General features: G+C 42.7%; 1 protein-coding gene and 1 pseudogene across 4 annotated transcripts in view; one reads left to right on the top strand and one right to left on the bottom strand.

The window, feature by feature from the left end:
* RNF32 (ring finger protein 32) overlaps positions 1 to 10428 on the bottom strand; it is a 40728-nt gene extending 30300 nt beyond the window's left edge. Inside the window, exons 1-4 of one of the 3 annotated variants that reach the window (XM_011973084.1) lie at positions 10110 to 10300; positions 8012 to 8122; positions 7204 to 7295; positions 6338 to 6596 (exon numbers count right to left, since the gene is read on the bottom strand). In XM_011973084.1, the coding sequence (XP_011828474.1) occupies positions 6338 to 6596; positions 7204 to 7218 (274 nt within the window). In that variant the 5' untranslated portion in view covers positions 7219 to 7295; positions 8012 to 8122; positions 10110 to 10300. Of the gene's footprint in view, positions 1 to 6337; positions 6597 to 7203; positions 7296 to 8011; positions 8123 to 10109 lie in introns of all 3 variants that reach the window. The other 2 variants (XM_011973083.1, XM_011973085.1) reach the window with 2 other exon arrangements.
* Positions 10429 to 12725, top strand: LOC105534377 (annotated as a pseudogene). The gene has a single exon (XR_001005264.1). The product of XR_001005264.1 is annotated as an uncharacterized protein C7orf13-like (transcript).
* The last annotated feature ends 3712 nt before the right edge of the window (positions 12726 to 16437 follow it).

The following is a 16437-nucleotide window of genomic DNA, read 5'->3' as shown; positions in this document are numbered from 1 at the left end:
AAAAAAAAAAAAAAAAATTAAAAATAATACCAGAAGAATGAACCAAAGGATTTGAAAATGACTGCTTTAGAGTAATGCCCCAAAAAGGTCAAGGGACTGCTACACTTTCTGTTATAATCCTCACAGAACTATTTTACTTCTGAAACTATGCCCATGGAGCTTCTGATAAGAACCAAGCAGCTACAAGTGTGATGACCGCTATGGAGAATGGCATGCAGGTCTTGGATGAGGAGCTGTGACCCCAGAGAAGGTTACCTGACCAAAGTGGCATTAAATGGAGACCCGCAGGGTGAAGAGTAACAGCAGTGGGTGAAGGGGGAGGTTTTCTAGATGGAGGAAAAGGATGTGCAGATGGTCATTAGTGAGAGAGCACTTGGCCTGCAGAGAAACAAAGGAAACAGTAAGACTGAAGAGGCTGAGACTGAGGTTGCAGAGGAGGGGCGCTGCCTCAGGCCAGCTCTTTGCCTTTGGCTCAAGGTGTGGGAGCAGGAAGAGACAGGGCCCCCAGCGCCACTCGTCTTCTTCAGGGAGAGACGGGAGCCCCGGCGCCACTCCTCCTCTTCAGGGAGAGACGGGGCCCCCAGCGCCACTCCTCCTCTGTAGGGAGAGACCGGGCCCCCAGCGCCACTGCTCCTCTTCAGGGAGAGACGGGGACCCGGCGCCACTGCTCCTCTTAGACCTGGGTGGGCGCTTGCTGCACACTCCAGACTCTGCTACGGTCAATGCCAACTGCTTCAACTTCAAGCATCCACATTTCCCCATCATGCAAACCTGGCCTTATATTTATAAACTAATCAAGACCTTAGAACGGGAGGGAAGGTAAATAATTGTATTGACAGATTTCAGCAAACTGCTGTGTTCTCTGGCCACAAGGCAATAATGCTGAAAATCAGTAGCACGTCCAGCACTCATCTTGCCCGCAGAACACACTGCGCATCGGTGGAAATGGGCTCAGCCTCACAGAGCTCTACTGGTGGATCTAAGCACGTCATGGAAGTCTTGCTACCCTTTGCCAATTTTTAGACTATCAGTGGGCATGTGACCATCTCAGGTGAAGCGGAAGGAAGGTCTGTTGGGAACTTTCTCCCCTGCCTTTCCAGCTCATCCCTTGTTGTTGAGGACTGACCCTGGGGCTGTGCACCCTCTTGTGTCCATGCACAGGGCAGCAGCACCCGACGGCAGCACCAGAAGGAGGCTGGTCCCGGCAAACATCAATAAGCCACCAAACCAGAACTGCTGTGAACAATGACGCACACCGTTAAGGCTGACATCACTTTCAGTGTGTTGTTCGTATACTTGCAGCCAAATGCATCCTAATCCATCACCTCTCCTCACCCCACTTAAAGGAACAAAAGAGCCTCAGGCCCAGATGGTTTTACAATCGAGTTACCCCAAACTTTTAAGGAACATATCATCCCTATTTTCTGTTATTCCAGAATACTGAACAAGAGGGAACACTGCCCAACTTATTTGGTGAAGCTTACATGGCTTTGATAATAAAACCAGACAAGGACAATCATAGTCCAGGGTAATCCATGGTTAAACGTCAAACATCCTGAACGAGAATTAGTTATCAGAATGCAACAGTAAATTTGAAAAACACCGTGGGCAAGTAGGGTTTATTCAAGCTATGCACAAAGATTCAATATCAGAGTCTGTCACTGTAATTTACGGCACAAACGAACTCAAGGAGAAAACCCACAACAAACATGTTCATCTAAAAAGCTGCAGGAAAACAGCATCTAAAAAAGTACACCTATTAATGAGTTTAAAAACCTCTAGCAACTTGCTAAAAAGGGAATCCTATAATTAGATAAAGGCCAACAAACACCACAAAACAGAACAATAAACAAAGGGCAAACATCACATAAGTAGGGAAATGAAATGTGTTAGGTTCAGGAACAAGACAGAAACGCTAGGTATTATTACGTGTATTCACCACAGCTCAGGAGATCCTGTCCAGATTGAAAACAAAGCGGGGCAAAAGAAGAAGAGGCATAAAAGTAGAAAGGCACAGACAATAAGAATCACTGCAGAGATCAACTGACTTACTCAGAAAACCCCTAGAAGTCGGAGACAAAAAGATCTAAATGGTGTGAGATGCCACCATATTTGTGGATCAGATGATAACATTGTAAATACGGTATTTCCCCCATCTACAAATCCAATTCAAAAAACATCTCCAGCAGAATTTTATGTAGAAAATGAGGCAGCTTTAGAGGAAAAAAAAGAGGAAAGGTCTTTTCCTAGCAGCTATTAAGACATATAACAAGACTCTATTAATCAAAACAGTGCAATACTGACATAGAAGCAGAAGCCTTGGAAGGAGAGAACAGAACATGCTTTAACCTCATTTAACCACGATTTTCCCAGTATCATAAGCAACACAAACTGTGGCCACATCTAAATGTGAAATGTAAAAGGTTAAAGAAAATGTAGAAAAATCCTTGCACTCTCAGAATGGTGAAGAATATCTTAAATCTCCCCCAAGCAGCAATACAGTAAAAAACAAAAACAAAAACAATGGATTTAACATTAATCAGAATGAAAATTGTATTCAATATAAAACGACAGATATAATTTAAAAGATGGTAAAAGAACAGAAGATATTTTCACTGGCTAAATCAACAAGAGATTACTATGTAGAATATGCAAAGAACTCCAGTAAATCAGCAAGAAAAGACAGAAATCCAAGTGGAATATTACATATAGATAGTAAAGAGCATATGGTTCAATGTCATTAGTAACTAATATGCACAATCAAGATTTTTTCCATAAAGAGGTCCTGAAAAAAGGTCTCATGCATTTTCCTTAATAACTTTACTTATTTTCCAAATTGGGACGTTCCTCTTTATGTCTAATTTAAATTTTTCCTGATTAAGATTGATTATGATGAAACTATTTGGTCATCTACATTTTAAACCACACAGGCACAACAGAGGATCTTCACTAAACTGTTGTATGACATTATTCCAAGTCTCAACATGTTCATGAGCCACACTGTTTTCTAGAAGACAACAAGCTTGTTAGCAGAAGTTCAGAGGAAGACAGCATCAAACATCTCCCCTGGCACTGCTGTGGGAAGAGGTCCCCTCCACCTTGTGCGACTCCAACACAACAGGCCTTCCAGCACCTCCAGATCCATCTGACCCGTGCTAGGACACATGGTCCTCAACCAAACCTATTTTCTACGCCCACCATTTAAAAATCATATTTCTAACTTTTCAGTTTAAAATAATTTCAGATTTACAAAAGGTTGTAAAAACAGTATGAAGAATTCTCAACAAAGGACTAGTATCCAGAATCTACGAGGAACTCAAACAAATCAGCAAGAAAAAAAACCTCTAGCAACTTGCTAAAAGGGAAATCCTATAATTAGATAAAGGCCAACAAACAACACAAAGGATGTGTCTACCCAAAGGAAAAGAAGTCATTATATGAAAAAGACACATGGATACGTATGTTTATTGCAGCCCACTTCACAACTGCAAAGATATGGAACCAACCTAAGTGCCCATGAACCAATGAGTAGATAAAGAAAGTATGGTATATATACACCATAGAACGCTACTCAGCCATAGAAATGAATGGAAAAATGTCTTCTGCAGCAGCTTGGATGGAGCTGGAGTCATTACTGCAAGTGAGGTAACTCATGTCGTGTGTTCTCACTTATAAGTGGAAGCTAACGTATGGGTATGCAAAGGCGTACAGAATGGTATAATGAACATTGGAGACTCAGAAGGCAGAGGGTGGGAGGGGTGTGGGATTAAAAAAACTGCACGTTAGGTACAATGTACACTACTCTGGTGGTGGGTGCACTAAAATCTCAGAATTCACCACTATATAACTCATCCATGTAACCAAAAACCACTTGTACCACAAAAGCTATTGAAATAAAAATAAATAAAAAAGAAGAAACACACACAAAAAGCAAACAAACAAAAAAATCAAAAAACAGGCCAGGTGTGGTGGCTCACACCTGTAATCCCAACACTTTGGGAGGCTGAGGCGGGTGGATCACCTCAGGTCAGGAGTTTGAGACCAGCCTGGCCAACATGGCAAAACCCCATCTCTACTAAAAATACAAAAATTAGCAGGGTGTGGTGGCACACACCTGTAATTCCAGCTACTTGGGAGGTTGAGGCACGAGAATCGCTTGAACCCAGAAGGCAGAGGTTGCAGTGGGCCGAGATTGTGCCACTGCACTCCAGCCTGGGCAACAGAGCAAGACTCCATCTCAGTAAAACAAAACAAAATGAAATTTCAACATGAGCTTTGGAGGGGACAAACATTCAAACCATAGCCTAGCCACTGTGAGCTATCAAAAGACCTCTTGCACCTATCAACACAGTAATATATGTGAGTAGTGGATAAGGAACAAAGTATGAAAAGTACTCAGCCTGATGTTGTGAAAAAGTCTTCCAGACAACAAATGTAAGTGAAGGACTCTGTTCTCATTGATGCCAAATCTAAATGGAAGTTCTCCCCTATCAGGGGCACACTTGTACTGGGTTGAATAGCGTCATCTCAAAATTCTTGTTCACCTGGAACCTCAGGATGTTGACATTATTTGGAAATAGGGTCTTTGCAGATGTAGTTAAGATGAGGTCATACTGGTTTAAAGTTGGCCCTACATCCAATGAATGGTATCCTTATAAGAAGAGGAAAGGGAGGGTACAATCACACGTAGAGAAGAAGATTGTGTGAAGTCAGAGACAGAGACTGGAGTGATGCTGCCACAAGCTAAGCAATGCCAGGAACCACCAGGGAAAGGTAAGTTAGGATTCTTCCATAGAACCCTGCCAATGGCGCCACTTTAGACTTCTGGCCTCCAGGACACTGAGAAAACTTAACCCACCCAGTTTGTACTAATTTGTTGCGACAGCACTGGGAAACTAATATACTTAAAAACAGCATTTACAATTATAAATGCATAATACATCTCCTTTCATTTATTAATTAGAAGAAATGGAATTGATCTGCATGCTTTTATTTATAGGCACAAACTTGTAGCAATACTACACACAGTAAGAATGTGTGTCAAGTTGCATGCTATATGCATCCCACCTATCGTAAGGAAAGAATTTCAGTCAGCCATGACGGAGGTAAGGCTGACTTATTTCTATAGAGAATGACATTACAGAATTATTGTCACATGAAAATATGATCAAAGAGTATCCAGCAATCAAAAGAGATGGAAAAAGTATTATAGAGATATTTCAGAAAGCTAATTAATACAAAATATTATTGCTATTTTTATTGATTTTTGTTTAGGATATATTTCATGTTTTTTGAAATTTCTAATTTGTTGCAAGTTTTGGTCTTATTCTAAATAAATATTCACACTTGTAAAAAGAAAATATTATCATATGTTCCTAAACCCAAATGTTAACCTTTTATATAACCCTAGTACAAAGATCAAAACCATGAAATTAATGTTGCTATAATCTATCAATTAGCCTACATGCCTTCTGCAGGTCTGGTTCTCTGTCACACTCATGTCTTTTTTCGGAACTAGGATCTGATCCAGGATCACAGACTGCACTTGCAGCTATGTCCTGAGTCTCCTATAATCTGGAACAGTTTCTAGGTCTTCAATTGCTTCTGTTGACTTGACACTTCTGAAGAGTACTAGCAAGGAACTGTGTAGAATGTCTTTCACTTGGGTTGGTCTGAGGTTTCCTCATGATTAAATTCAAATATGCATTTTTGTAAGAATGCCATAGAAGTGCTGTTGCACCTTTCAGCAGGAGACACGTGAGGCTGGCCCGTGCGTTACTGCTGACCTAACTAGGATTACTTGGTGCAGGCGCTGCCTGCCAAGTGTTACGACTGTACAGCTGAAGTAACTGTGAAGTTACTGTTTTTCTCCCTGCCATGTACTTGCATCTCTGGAGAAACTACCTCAATATTCTGTGTCTGCACATAATTTTTCTCATTCCTAATTTCAGTAATGATGATCATTACTGTGGTGTTTGCCAAAGGTGATTTTCTATCCCCTGTCTACTATCTCTATGAGTTATATTCATTCTACTATAAGGGATTTTTCTTTTCCACCATTTATTTACTCATTTATTTTTATCAATGTGAATCAACAGATATTTCTTTTGTTCTCCCATTTTTACTTATTATCCTACTTGCCATTACTACCTTTACCTTCTTGCTCTAAAGGTCCCCTATCATTTTTAAACTTCAATACATACACACCTTCAATACATACATACCTCTCTGTATAATAATAAATAAATTATTTCTGTAGCATAAAAAATTATACTATTAATCTCAATAGATTTTTTAGCCCTAATAAGCCAAAAGATGAATGACTACATCAGCTTACCCAAAGTCAATGGTGGTGGTTTGGGATCAAGAACATATTCTTTTTCTGAATCTTCTAGTTTGGGGCACTGCATAGTTTTTTTAAGTCCAGTATCTGTTACTGCCTTTGTATCTCTTTTTAGAGATTTGTTCTCTTTCTTTTGTACTTGTGTCTTAGAATGATCTGCAACTGAAAGATTTCGAAGTTGAAGATCATGTAAAATGTGATCTTGTAAAGCAACTGCATTGACTGCCAAGTTATCTTTCTTAGATGAGTGACCCTAAAAGGTAGGAAAAAAGTCATATTTAGATGAATATTATGTAATATATCATTTAAAAGAGAACTGAGGCTTCAATACTCAACTTTGATGGCACATACGAACAAATCAAATAGTAAGGAACGCTTGACTCATTGTTTACCTAAGCAGGAGCAGACCCTCGTCTCAGCATTTATGTTAACAATACAGGAACATCTTTTCATTTAATTACTAAAGCCTTAATTATAATATGAATAAATTCATTATGACCTATAAACCTGTGCATGCCTAAACAAACCCATGCTGCTTCACTATAATTAAATTAGACTCCAGGCAAGTACTAAGGAGACTCTTGCCATTTCAGCTTATGCCTTTTTGTGAAAACTTGGTAATTTCCTGTGCAGAATAAAAATCACCAAACAGCTAAGAGATGCCTGCAGTAAATATCACCAGAGATTGTTTTTCCATCGGCCTATCCACTGCCCCATGCCACACTTGGCACTGCCCATTCCTGCTGACAATTCCTAGTTGAAGCAGGGTTTGTAAACTAGTTTTTATACTCTCAAATGGCTGAATTAAAATACATTTCATGAGTCAAATAATATGTATGTTTAAGAAAAGAATAGTGTACCTTATTTTTTAACATGCCGAATCAGGAAAAGTTGTTGCCTGGCTATCACAAACTCTATCATCACATCACATCACCTTCCTTCTATTCTTCTGCTGCAAAGACATGGTCAACAGAAAGTCAAAGCTACAGTGCACAGAAAAACCTATGCAGTTTGTGAGGACGATCTGTAAGAGTCTAACAGATCATGAAGCGGCAGGAATGCCTGCTACAGGGTGGCACTAAGTTACACATTCTGGTTCCGGAGGAAGGGGGTGAACTCAAGTCAATCATGCTTCGACTCATCCCTGTCCTCAAACAGTTCAGCCCTGAGCTCCTGAGGACACATTAATACAAATGGTTAATCACTAGGGATTAATCCATTGCTAAATATAACATGATACACAAGTACTACAAAATTTCAGGCTAACACTGGAGACTTGTAACGGAAAAACTAGTTAAACTGGCATTTGAAAGATACGTAGAGGGAAATGAACATGGCACACTGCAGGTAGGAGGAAAGAACCGGCAGGCTGGAAATCAGCATAATATGCTTCTTTTGGGGAGAAAGGGAACAATGAAGAAACTGGAACGCAAGAGGAACACTGGCTAACTTCAGTCTCTCTAGAACACAAAAGTACAGAATATGGGGACAGACCAACTTGAGTTCCAACTGAATTCCACCACTTTGCTGCACAAGATACTGAACACAGCTGAGCCCCACGATCCTCATCTATAAAGCAGGTATAACAACGCTGGCTTTGCAGGGTTGCCGCAAGGATTAATGAGACCTTTGAAGTATCTAAAGCAGGTCTTTTCACACGGAACTTACTGTTGTTATTCTTGCTTCAATTCCCTTCAAAGCTGGTGGAATAGTTTGGAATTGGCCCTTCTAGATTTTGGACATGGTGTATTTTATGAAGACAGATGTATTCAAAATATACTGTGATGAGGAGAAATAGAAAGCTATTCAAGTAATCTAGGAACTGGCACAGGAGGCCCTCGAACACATTTCTTCTAACATCGTTTCCTTGTAACGTTGATGAGAAAAGAAATTGATCCCCGGCAGGGGCCACTGTCTGTGTGGAGTTTGCACGTTCTCCCCACGTGCTGTGGGTTTCCTCCAGGCACCCCGGGGTCCTCCCACATCCCAAGGCTGTGCACATGAGGCTCACTGGCGTGTCCCCGTCTCAGTAACTGTGAGTGTGAGTGTGCCCTGCCATGGGATGCCGTCCTCTCCAGGGCTGTTGCCCGCCTTGGTCCTGAGCTGCCTGGATGGGCTCAGTCCCCTGCCACCCTGAACTGGAATAAGGAGGTTGGAAAATGGAGGGATACAAATTACTGTAAAATAAAAATTCGTAAAGCACACGGTAATCACACAGAGATGCAGGACAATACCTGATGCAGTAGGAAAGGCCCAGCGGGCTGAGAATTGGCTGTTATTTTGAAACTACATGGTAGGGGGAGGCGCTTCAGAGCTTTGGCTTGGCCAACATTACCTTTGATTTAACGCAGCCCCTCCACGACCTGGTCACTCATGGATTCACCAGAAATTGGGTAATGATCTTTCTTAAATGTATGTAGAGCTTATATGTATTTCAGCATTTCATATTAGAAGTGCTTCGGTCTTTATTTAGAAGTTTGGTGATGTTTTTGTGACCAGGAATGTGCTGTGGGAACTTACCTCTTTTTATATCAATTAACATATGGTGAAACTGGTTTCCTTGTACACTGCATGGCTTAAAGCTCCAGTTTCTAAGAACCTATGGATGATGTTAAGTGAGGACTTACTGTATTGAGGGCCTAACTGTAAAAACAGAAATTAATCCCAAGAGAAATTAATCCAATATAATCTAAGGACTAACACTTGTATTAAATTACTCCAACCGAAAGAACAAACTCACTAAGGCGTGAGTGCAGAGACAGAAAAGCAGTGGAACCAAATCTCGGATATCCAGGGTTAGGAGTAAAAACGTCAGTCGCTGCTCAAGTCCTGCAGAGGCTTTGATGATGGTTCTTACTACAACCCTTCACTGTTCCCGTTCAATTCTGGCATCAGGAGATGTTTGAAAGAAGTTCCAACCCATATCTCATCAAGACAACTGAACTCGGAGAAATGGTGGAAAGAATTTAAAATCCTGAAAGATCACTGCCAGAATCTTCTCAGTTCCTGTTTCCAAAAAGCCTATAAGCTGCAGAAGATAGCGTGCATCCCACTAAAAACGGTCGGGTGGTATCTGCAGTGCGCAGTTTAATCTCAAGTTTCTACACGGTAGGCCACTGTCACTAATGTCAAGGTAAGGAGCTTTTGAAACCTGTACTCTTTCAAAGTCCTACGGTATCATTAAGTTTTAGAGTTTAAAATTTAGAATTTAAAGGTATTGACAACGCTTCAAATATCTAGTCCAGCTCCACTTTATAAATGAGAAAACCAAACACCAGGTGAGTCCTTCAATACATAATGAGCCTGTGGCACTGGCAGGGTTAGAAACGTAACCCTTGCCCAGTACTGAAAGCTAAGATGAACAGGAACACGTTGCTTTGTAAATCCCAGTATTAAACGCTCAAGAGGCAGAGCTTGGTGGCAAAAACGACCGTTGGGGTGCCAAAGCAAGTGATTTCAGCTGATTAAACACGCTCAAGAAAAGTACACGAGACCAAGCCTAGGACGTAAAGACGCAATTCTAGTAGGGTCTTGGCGTTTATCTCCTGCCTTCCGAACCCCGCTGACCGTTTTCTGAGATCCTACTCATGCCGGAGGCGCGCGGCGACGAGGCTCCAGTTCCCCTGAAAGCCGACACCACCCTGCGCCTGGGGCCCCTGATGACAGCGGGTCCTACTGGGTTCTGAAATTACCGACGTGGGATCACCGTTCTAAGGTTTTAGGCCGCCGTAAATTCGTACCCTCAGGAAGAGCTGTGGAAACCAACCAGGACCCCGAGTCCCCCGAGGAGGCTGCGCGCCGCTACGGGACCCGACCTCGCCTCACAGCTGCGGCCATCGCCGGCCCGCCTCGGAGGAGGCCAAAGCGAGTCCACGGACCCCCTGGCGGGCCGCCCTTCTTTCCGCCCCCGCCCCAAAGCCTCTCCGTGCCTCGACTGCGCCGGGAACACCGGAACCCAGGGATGTCTGCCCCGGTTCCCTCTGGCAACTCCCCGGCCGCCCGCCCGCCGTTGCCGTAGCAACGCCCGCCTCCGCGCTCGCTCCCCTCGCGCTTGCTTGCCAGCCCCGCCCTGCCCCATACTGCGCATGCTCGCCAGCCCCGCCCGGCCCACACTGCGCATGCTTGCCGGCCACGCCCGGTCCACACGACATTGCGCATGCTCACCGGCCTCCGCCCCGCGCCCCCCGTCAGCGTCGAGACGCAGGTGCGTGCCAGTCGAGGCTCGCTTTGCGGGCGTGTTTGGGGCTTGCCTGGCAGGGTGTTTGGGCGCCGCGGGCTGACGCGCAAGGGAGTGCAGCCGCCCAGGCCTCATGCAGTGACTCGTATAGTGAGGGCCGAGTCCCGCGCGGGGTTCGCTGTAGCCCGCAGCCGCTGGCGGCTTTGTGGGTGCAGCCACGCTCCTCAGCCGCCCGCCCACCTGGGCCTGGGACCCGGTTGTTTCCCTGCGTGTCTGTGGTCGTTCCCGTTCCAGGGTCTCGAGCGCACCGCCCCTTCGCTGCGCTTTTAGTCGAGGGCAGTTTTCTGGGGCATTCCCCGGTCCCCCCGTGCCTCTCGGGCGTCCTGGCCCGCGGAAGCGCGGGCGCCGACTGCCTGGCGTCGTCCGTGACTCCTGGCCCCTCTCTGTGGATCCCTTTGCTTCTCGCTGCGGGTTGTGTTTCCTGTTTCGTGGACCTGGCCGTTTGCGTTGGATGCAGGCCCCGGTGATCCCTGCGTGGCCCGCTGGCCTTTTCCTGCTCCCGAGGTGACTGAGCCGCGTGTGACACATCGCAGTGACGAGGCAACGCGTTCCTTTCCAGGCTTGCAGCAGGCGGTGCTGTTCACGCTCCTGAGCGGAGCCTTCCGGTGCTTTACTCGACGCCCCAAATAGTGCGCTGTTCCTCCCAGGGACTGCCGAGAGCTGGAACTCTTCCCCGCCCCTGTGAGCTCGGGGCTGTTCTTTCTCCGGTTGGCTCACTCCAGCCTCGATGTTTCCTCGCTGCCCAGACCTGCTCGGGAAGACTCGAGAAGGCCGCTCCAGGACTCCAGCTCTCCACGGAAGGGCTTCCCCTCGGATTGCGTCTTGGCCCCTGGAACCCTCTCTCTGTATCCTCTGCTGTTACTCTCTTGGCCTCCATTTGGGTTGTGGCCTGGAAACTCCTGGCTCGCTGCTTCCCTTCTCTTAAGGATCACAGCCCTGCACTGCCTGTCGTCCAATGCCTGGAAACCATTGTATTTTTTGGTCTGATTTTGTAGTAGTTTAAGAACTTAAATCTGGTCCCTCACACTCCATGACCAGAAGCAGAAATCAGTAGAAGTTTGTTTTTTCTTAAAATGACGATTACTTTATTGTGTTGGTTCAATTTATGTTGTACTTTAATTAGAAGAAATTTGGCTGAAAATACAAAGAAAATATACAAATGCAAGTAATTTTTTTTTAAACTTCCCTGAAAGCAAGGTCTGAAGAAATTACCAACCAACTTAGACTGGATCTGGAAGAAAAAGAAGGGTCCTTGCAGTCTTAGGACTCTTCCATTCCGCGACGTAGGTGTTAGGTTAACAGCCATAAATGGTTGTAAGACTTTGGGCTCAGATAAGTAGACTTAAGTTCAAATTTTGACTTATTTTACAAGTATCTGATTTGTGGCAAGCTCATCTTCCTAAACCATGAGCTCCTTATTTGTAAAGGGGACATTAGCCACTCTCCAGCAACAGCCCTGGCGCTTCTTCAGTCCTGGGATGGGACGTATGACTAGCCTAAGCGAACCAGAAAATCCAAGCCCCTGACCACAGCGACTTAATCAGGGCTGGTGATATGTCTAGGTAGGCCAACCAGGTGGACTCAGTATTTTTGTGGGTGCTACTGGAAAATTTCTTCAATTCTAACTGAATGTGGAAATGAGAACAGACATGAAATGGCGGCTGTGTTGCTGTCTTGTCATCATGAGGTGAGGGCCTGAAGCTATGGTAGCCACCCTGTGTACCTTGGAAGGAGGATTCTACAGGAACTGGCAGAGATGAGACTGGGACGCAACCCAGTCCTGGTGACGTATTTGAACCCTGAGGCTGGCCCTCCTGTTAGTCTTTTCACTTACTGGCTTCAGCCAGAGGGGTCTGGTTTTCTGTTACTTGCAACAGGAAGAATTGGAATGATAACTAGGCATGCTATTACCGCCTTATGGCTGTGGTGAGATTAAAACATGATATTGTGGGTGAACTGCTTAGTCCAGTGCCTGCTATTCTTTATATTGGTTTTAAGGTATTTTTCTTGAACTTCATAAAGTTCTAAGAAAAATTACCGTTTTAAAATTCCTACCCTTTGTTCACAAGTTTTAAATTTTCATGATAGTTTTTCTATCTGCATGTTTTCTATTAAAAATAAATTGGTCATTCTTCAGTTAGCTACAAATATTCTAAATTTTTTATTTTTAAATTTGTTTTTTATTGATACATATTAGAAGAACATGTTTTTGGAGTACATGTGATAATTTGATAAATTCATATAATTAAATCAAGGTAATTGAGATATCCATCCCCTTAAATATTTACTGTCTATTTACACTAGGAACATTCAAGTTATTCTAGCTATTTTGAAATGTGCAATCGGTTTGTGTTAAGTATAGGCTTGACTGAAAATTTAACCTTATTGCTTTCTAATTCTTGAGAAAAACAAAGCTAACATAGTTGACATTTGAAGAATAATACATTCATTCTTCTTCAAGATGGTGTATTCTGTCGAAATGAGTTAGATGATCAGAATGCAACATCTTGGATAGGGTTAATTAAAATATATAGTCAACCTGTCTTGTCCCCAATACCGTGTCATCAGTGATTTATATTTTAACGTTATGCCTTTGTTTTAAAAAGATTTTTTTTGAGATGGGCCTAAGAAACTGCATGTATACAAAGCATGTTTGCATCTTCAGAAAACTGCTATTGAGTACATTCCCCATGGTGCTGTTCATTGCCATTTGTGTAGCCACCCACATGATTATTTTAGAATTTCAAAATCATTAATTGAATGTCCTAGGAATAGTGGAGACGGAAGAGAAAATTAGAGGTGCATGATGGTAAGGATGATGAGGTTGTGTTTAGTCACGAGGAGAAGGGCACCAGTGTGCTTGGCTGATTAAGATGCACTTCTGTACTCCACTATGCTTAAGAAGAAAGCTGCATGTGGTAACCGTAAGAGATCTGTTGTATAAACATTGTCACAAAAAGAGTCACGAGCAGCCCAAGATGGATGGCAATAGTGGACTATTTAAGTGGAAGACATTGATATGAAGGGAAAAATCTTATATTTTGCTTGTGTAGAAGGCAATTCAGAGAAAGTGTTCAAATACTAGAATAGGCAGTTGGAGTCCATCTTGTGGAGGTTGGGGTTTTTTTCATGATGACACTAGAGACACGTTATTGGAGACTGGTGCTGGCACTGTATGGATTTTTTTTTTTTTTTTTTTGAGACAGCGTCTCTCTCTGTCGCCCAGGCTGGAGTGCAGTGGTGCCATCTTGGCTCACTGCAACTTCTGCCTCCTAGGTTCAAGCAATTCTCCTGTCTCAGCCTCCCGAGTAGCTGGAATTAGAGGTGCCTGCCACCACGCTTGGCTAATTTTTGTATTTTTTAATAGAGATGGGGTTTCGCCATATTGGCCAGGCTGGTCTTGAACTTCTGACCTCAGGTGATCCTCATGCCTCGGCCTACCAAACTGCTGGGATTACAGGCGTGAACCACCGTGCCCAGCCTATGGATTCTTAATGTATCACACCCACGGGATTTGAGTTTGCCCACCTGCCTAGTCTCTAAATACTGCACTAATGGAAGCCTAGGTAGGGTCAGAATGGTTCTTAATTCAATATCCTTCTCACATTTTAATATCTTAATGCTCTCACATTTCTCCTTTGTTATCTACTAAATATTCTCAAAACCTACTCAGTACATATTTGACTCTTGTCTTTCTTAACACAGTCCTTGACATCTAAAACAAACCTAAGGAGCAAAAATTGGTGGCATGGGTTTCATCTTTAATTTAGCTTTCAATTTTAACCTTCACCAAAAACCATCTCTCCTTCCATTTATTTATCTTAATCTTCAGTATTACCTTTAACTTTCTACTCACATTTGTATATTTATTACCAATTTCTATTCCTAAACTTGCTGATGTGGTTTGGCTGTGTCCCCACCTAAATTTCACCTTGAAATGTAGTAATTAATCCACATGTGTCAAGGGCAGGGCCAGGTGGAGAGAATTGAATCATGGGGACAGTTTCCCCCATACTGTTCTTGTGATAGTGAATAAGTCTCACAAGATCTGATGGTTTTATAAATTGGAGTGGCCCTGCACAAGCTCTGTCTTGCCTGCTGCCATGTAAGACCTGTCTTGCTTCCCGCTCGCTTTCCACCATGATTTTGAGACCTCACAGCCATGTGGAACTGTGAGTCAATTAAACCTCTTTCCTTTACAAATTACACAGTCCCGGGTGTGTCTTTATTAGCAGCATGAGAACAAACTAATACACTTGTTTCCATCCAGATTATTTTTTCAAAGAATTCTAAGTCGCTTCCTGTTTTTTTTTTTTTTTCTGTATGTGAGGACCAGCAATTGTTTGGAAATTTGCCAGTCTCTCCTAGTGTTTTGTAGCAGCAGTTGCTGTAAAGTCTCAGGTATACTAGTGGGAACTTACTGAAGTGTGTTTTTTCCTTGAGATTATATTATAGTTCTGTTTTGTCTTTAATAATGAAAAAGGGCTTAGGATGAGTTGTTTCCACTCCTCTGACAAAGTGCATTTAAAAAAAATACTGTGACAGACATAAGATGATTACGTCATTCCTGTCAACATTAAAATAGTAGTAGAGAAACACTGATGAAAACACTTCCGACCCTGGAGAAGAGAGGAGAAATCTTGTTTTCATTCTTACTCTATAATTTAAAGTCATGGTTATAACAAATGAGCCTTTAAAAACTGTTTTCTGAATTTAAAAAATGGAGCAAATTCATTCTTTGTTGTTGAATTCAATATACTTAGAAGTAATTTATCACTTTGGTAAAGAATAATGTCCTATGCCTTAATATCTGACATGATGAAGATATTCATGCTATCTACACTGTGATCACCAGATACTAGCCACTTTAAAAATGTTGCCAAAAGAAATTAGGCATACTGATTGTATCAAAGGTGTTTGGGTAATGTGGACTCCTTTCAGACATTTGTGATTTTTGTGCCTTAACTGAAAGTTTTGACAGGTTTGTAAAAGCATAAATGTCAGGTTATTAGTAGAAACTCTAAAATAACCTAGGAAATAAACATATATACTGGTTTCAGCCAGTTTGGCTAAAGCTGGATGTCTCTAAAAGTTGAATCAGCTGATGCTCTAATATGTTCAATATATCAAGAGACAGGGTGTTTCGTGATCACATCTAGATAATTTTAATAGGTTTATTTTCTCAATAAATTTTACAGATAAATTAAAAATACAGAGAGCTCCCTCTCCTTGCAACAGTTTCCCCTATTTGCCATTTGTATGCTATGTTTGTTAAAATTGATGTACAGTAAGGTTGCCCATGTTTAATGTTGACTGTGAAACTCTCCACAAATAAAAGTATACCCCACAAGTACACAGGAGAGGCCCCTCTGCAGTTTTATTCATAGTGGCACAAGCAAAGAAACTATTGAGAGATGAGTCTCATGATAGCAGAAAAGTATTGATCCATGAGCTGTCCACATCTAGGATGCTGTCTGCTTTTGGGGAGAAACTTTCATGGTTAGCTTTACCTTAAGGTCTCCAACAGGTGTATAGATTGAAGAGTCTGGAGGGGCCCGTTTCAGCTGTGAGATTGTAAACCCAAGGCTCAGGGTCCTGAAGTTTTGCTGCAGTGTAAGTGGCAGAGGCAGTCTTTCCCTGATGATGTTTCCAGAAGACTCAGTTTCTAGGCTTTAGATAATGTAGGGGTTTGATTGTCCTCAGTAGACCATGGAAAGCTTTCTTTACCTGGTGAAAATAACACTTGGGCATAATGCCTCAAAGCCTTGCAGCATTTAGTCGTATCGGAGCTTAGGAGGAGGAGATGTGTGAGGTTTTATTATTAGGAGCATAGGCCTTCAGTGACTATTGTATAAGG

Source organism: Mandrillus leucophaeus, unplaced genomic scaffold, assembly GCF_000951045.1.
Source record: "Mandrillus leucophaeus isolate KB7577 unplaced genomic scaffold, Mleu.le_1.0 Scaffold134, whole genome shotgun sequence".
Taxonomy (NCBI): domain Eukaryota; kingdom Metazoa; phylum Chordata; class Mammalia; order Primates; family Cercopithecidae; genus Mandrillus; species Mandrillus leucophaeus.
This window is presented reverse-complemented; position numbering and strand designations above follow the sequence as displayed.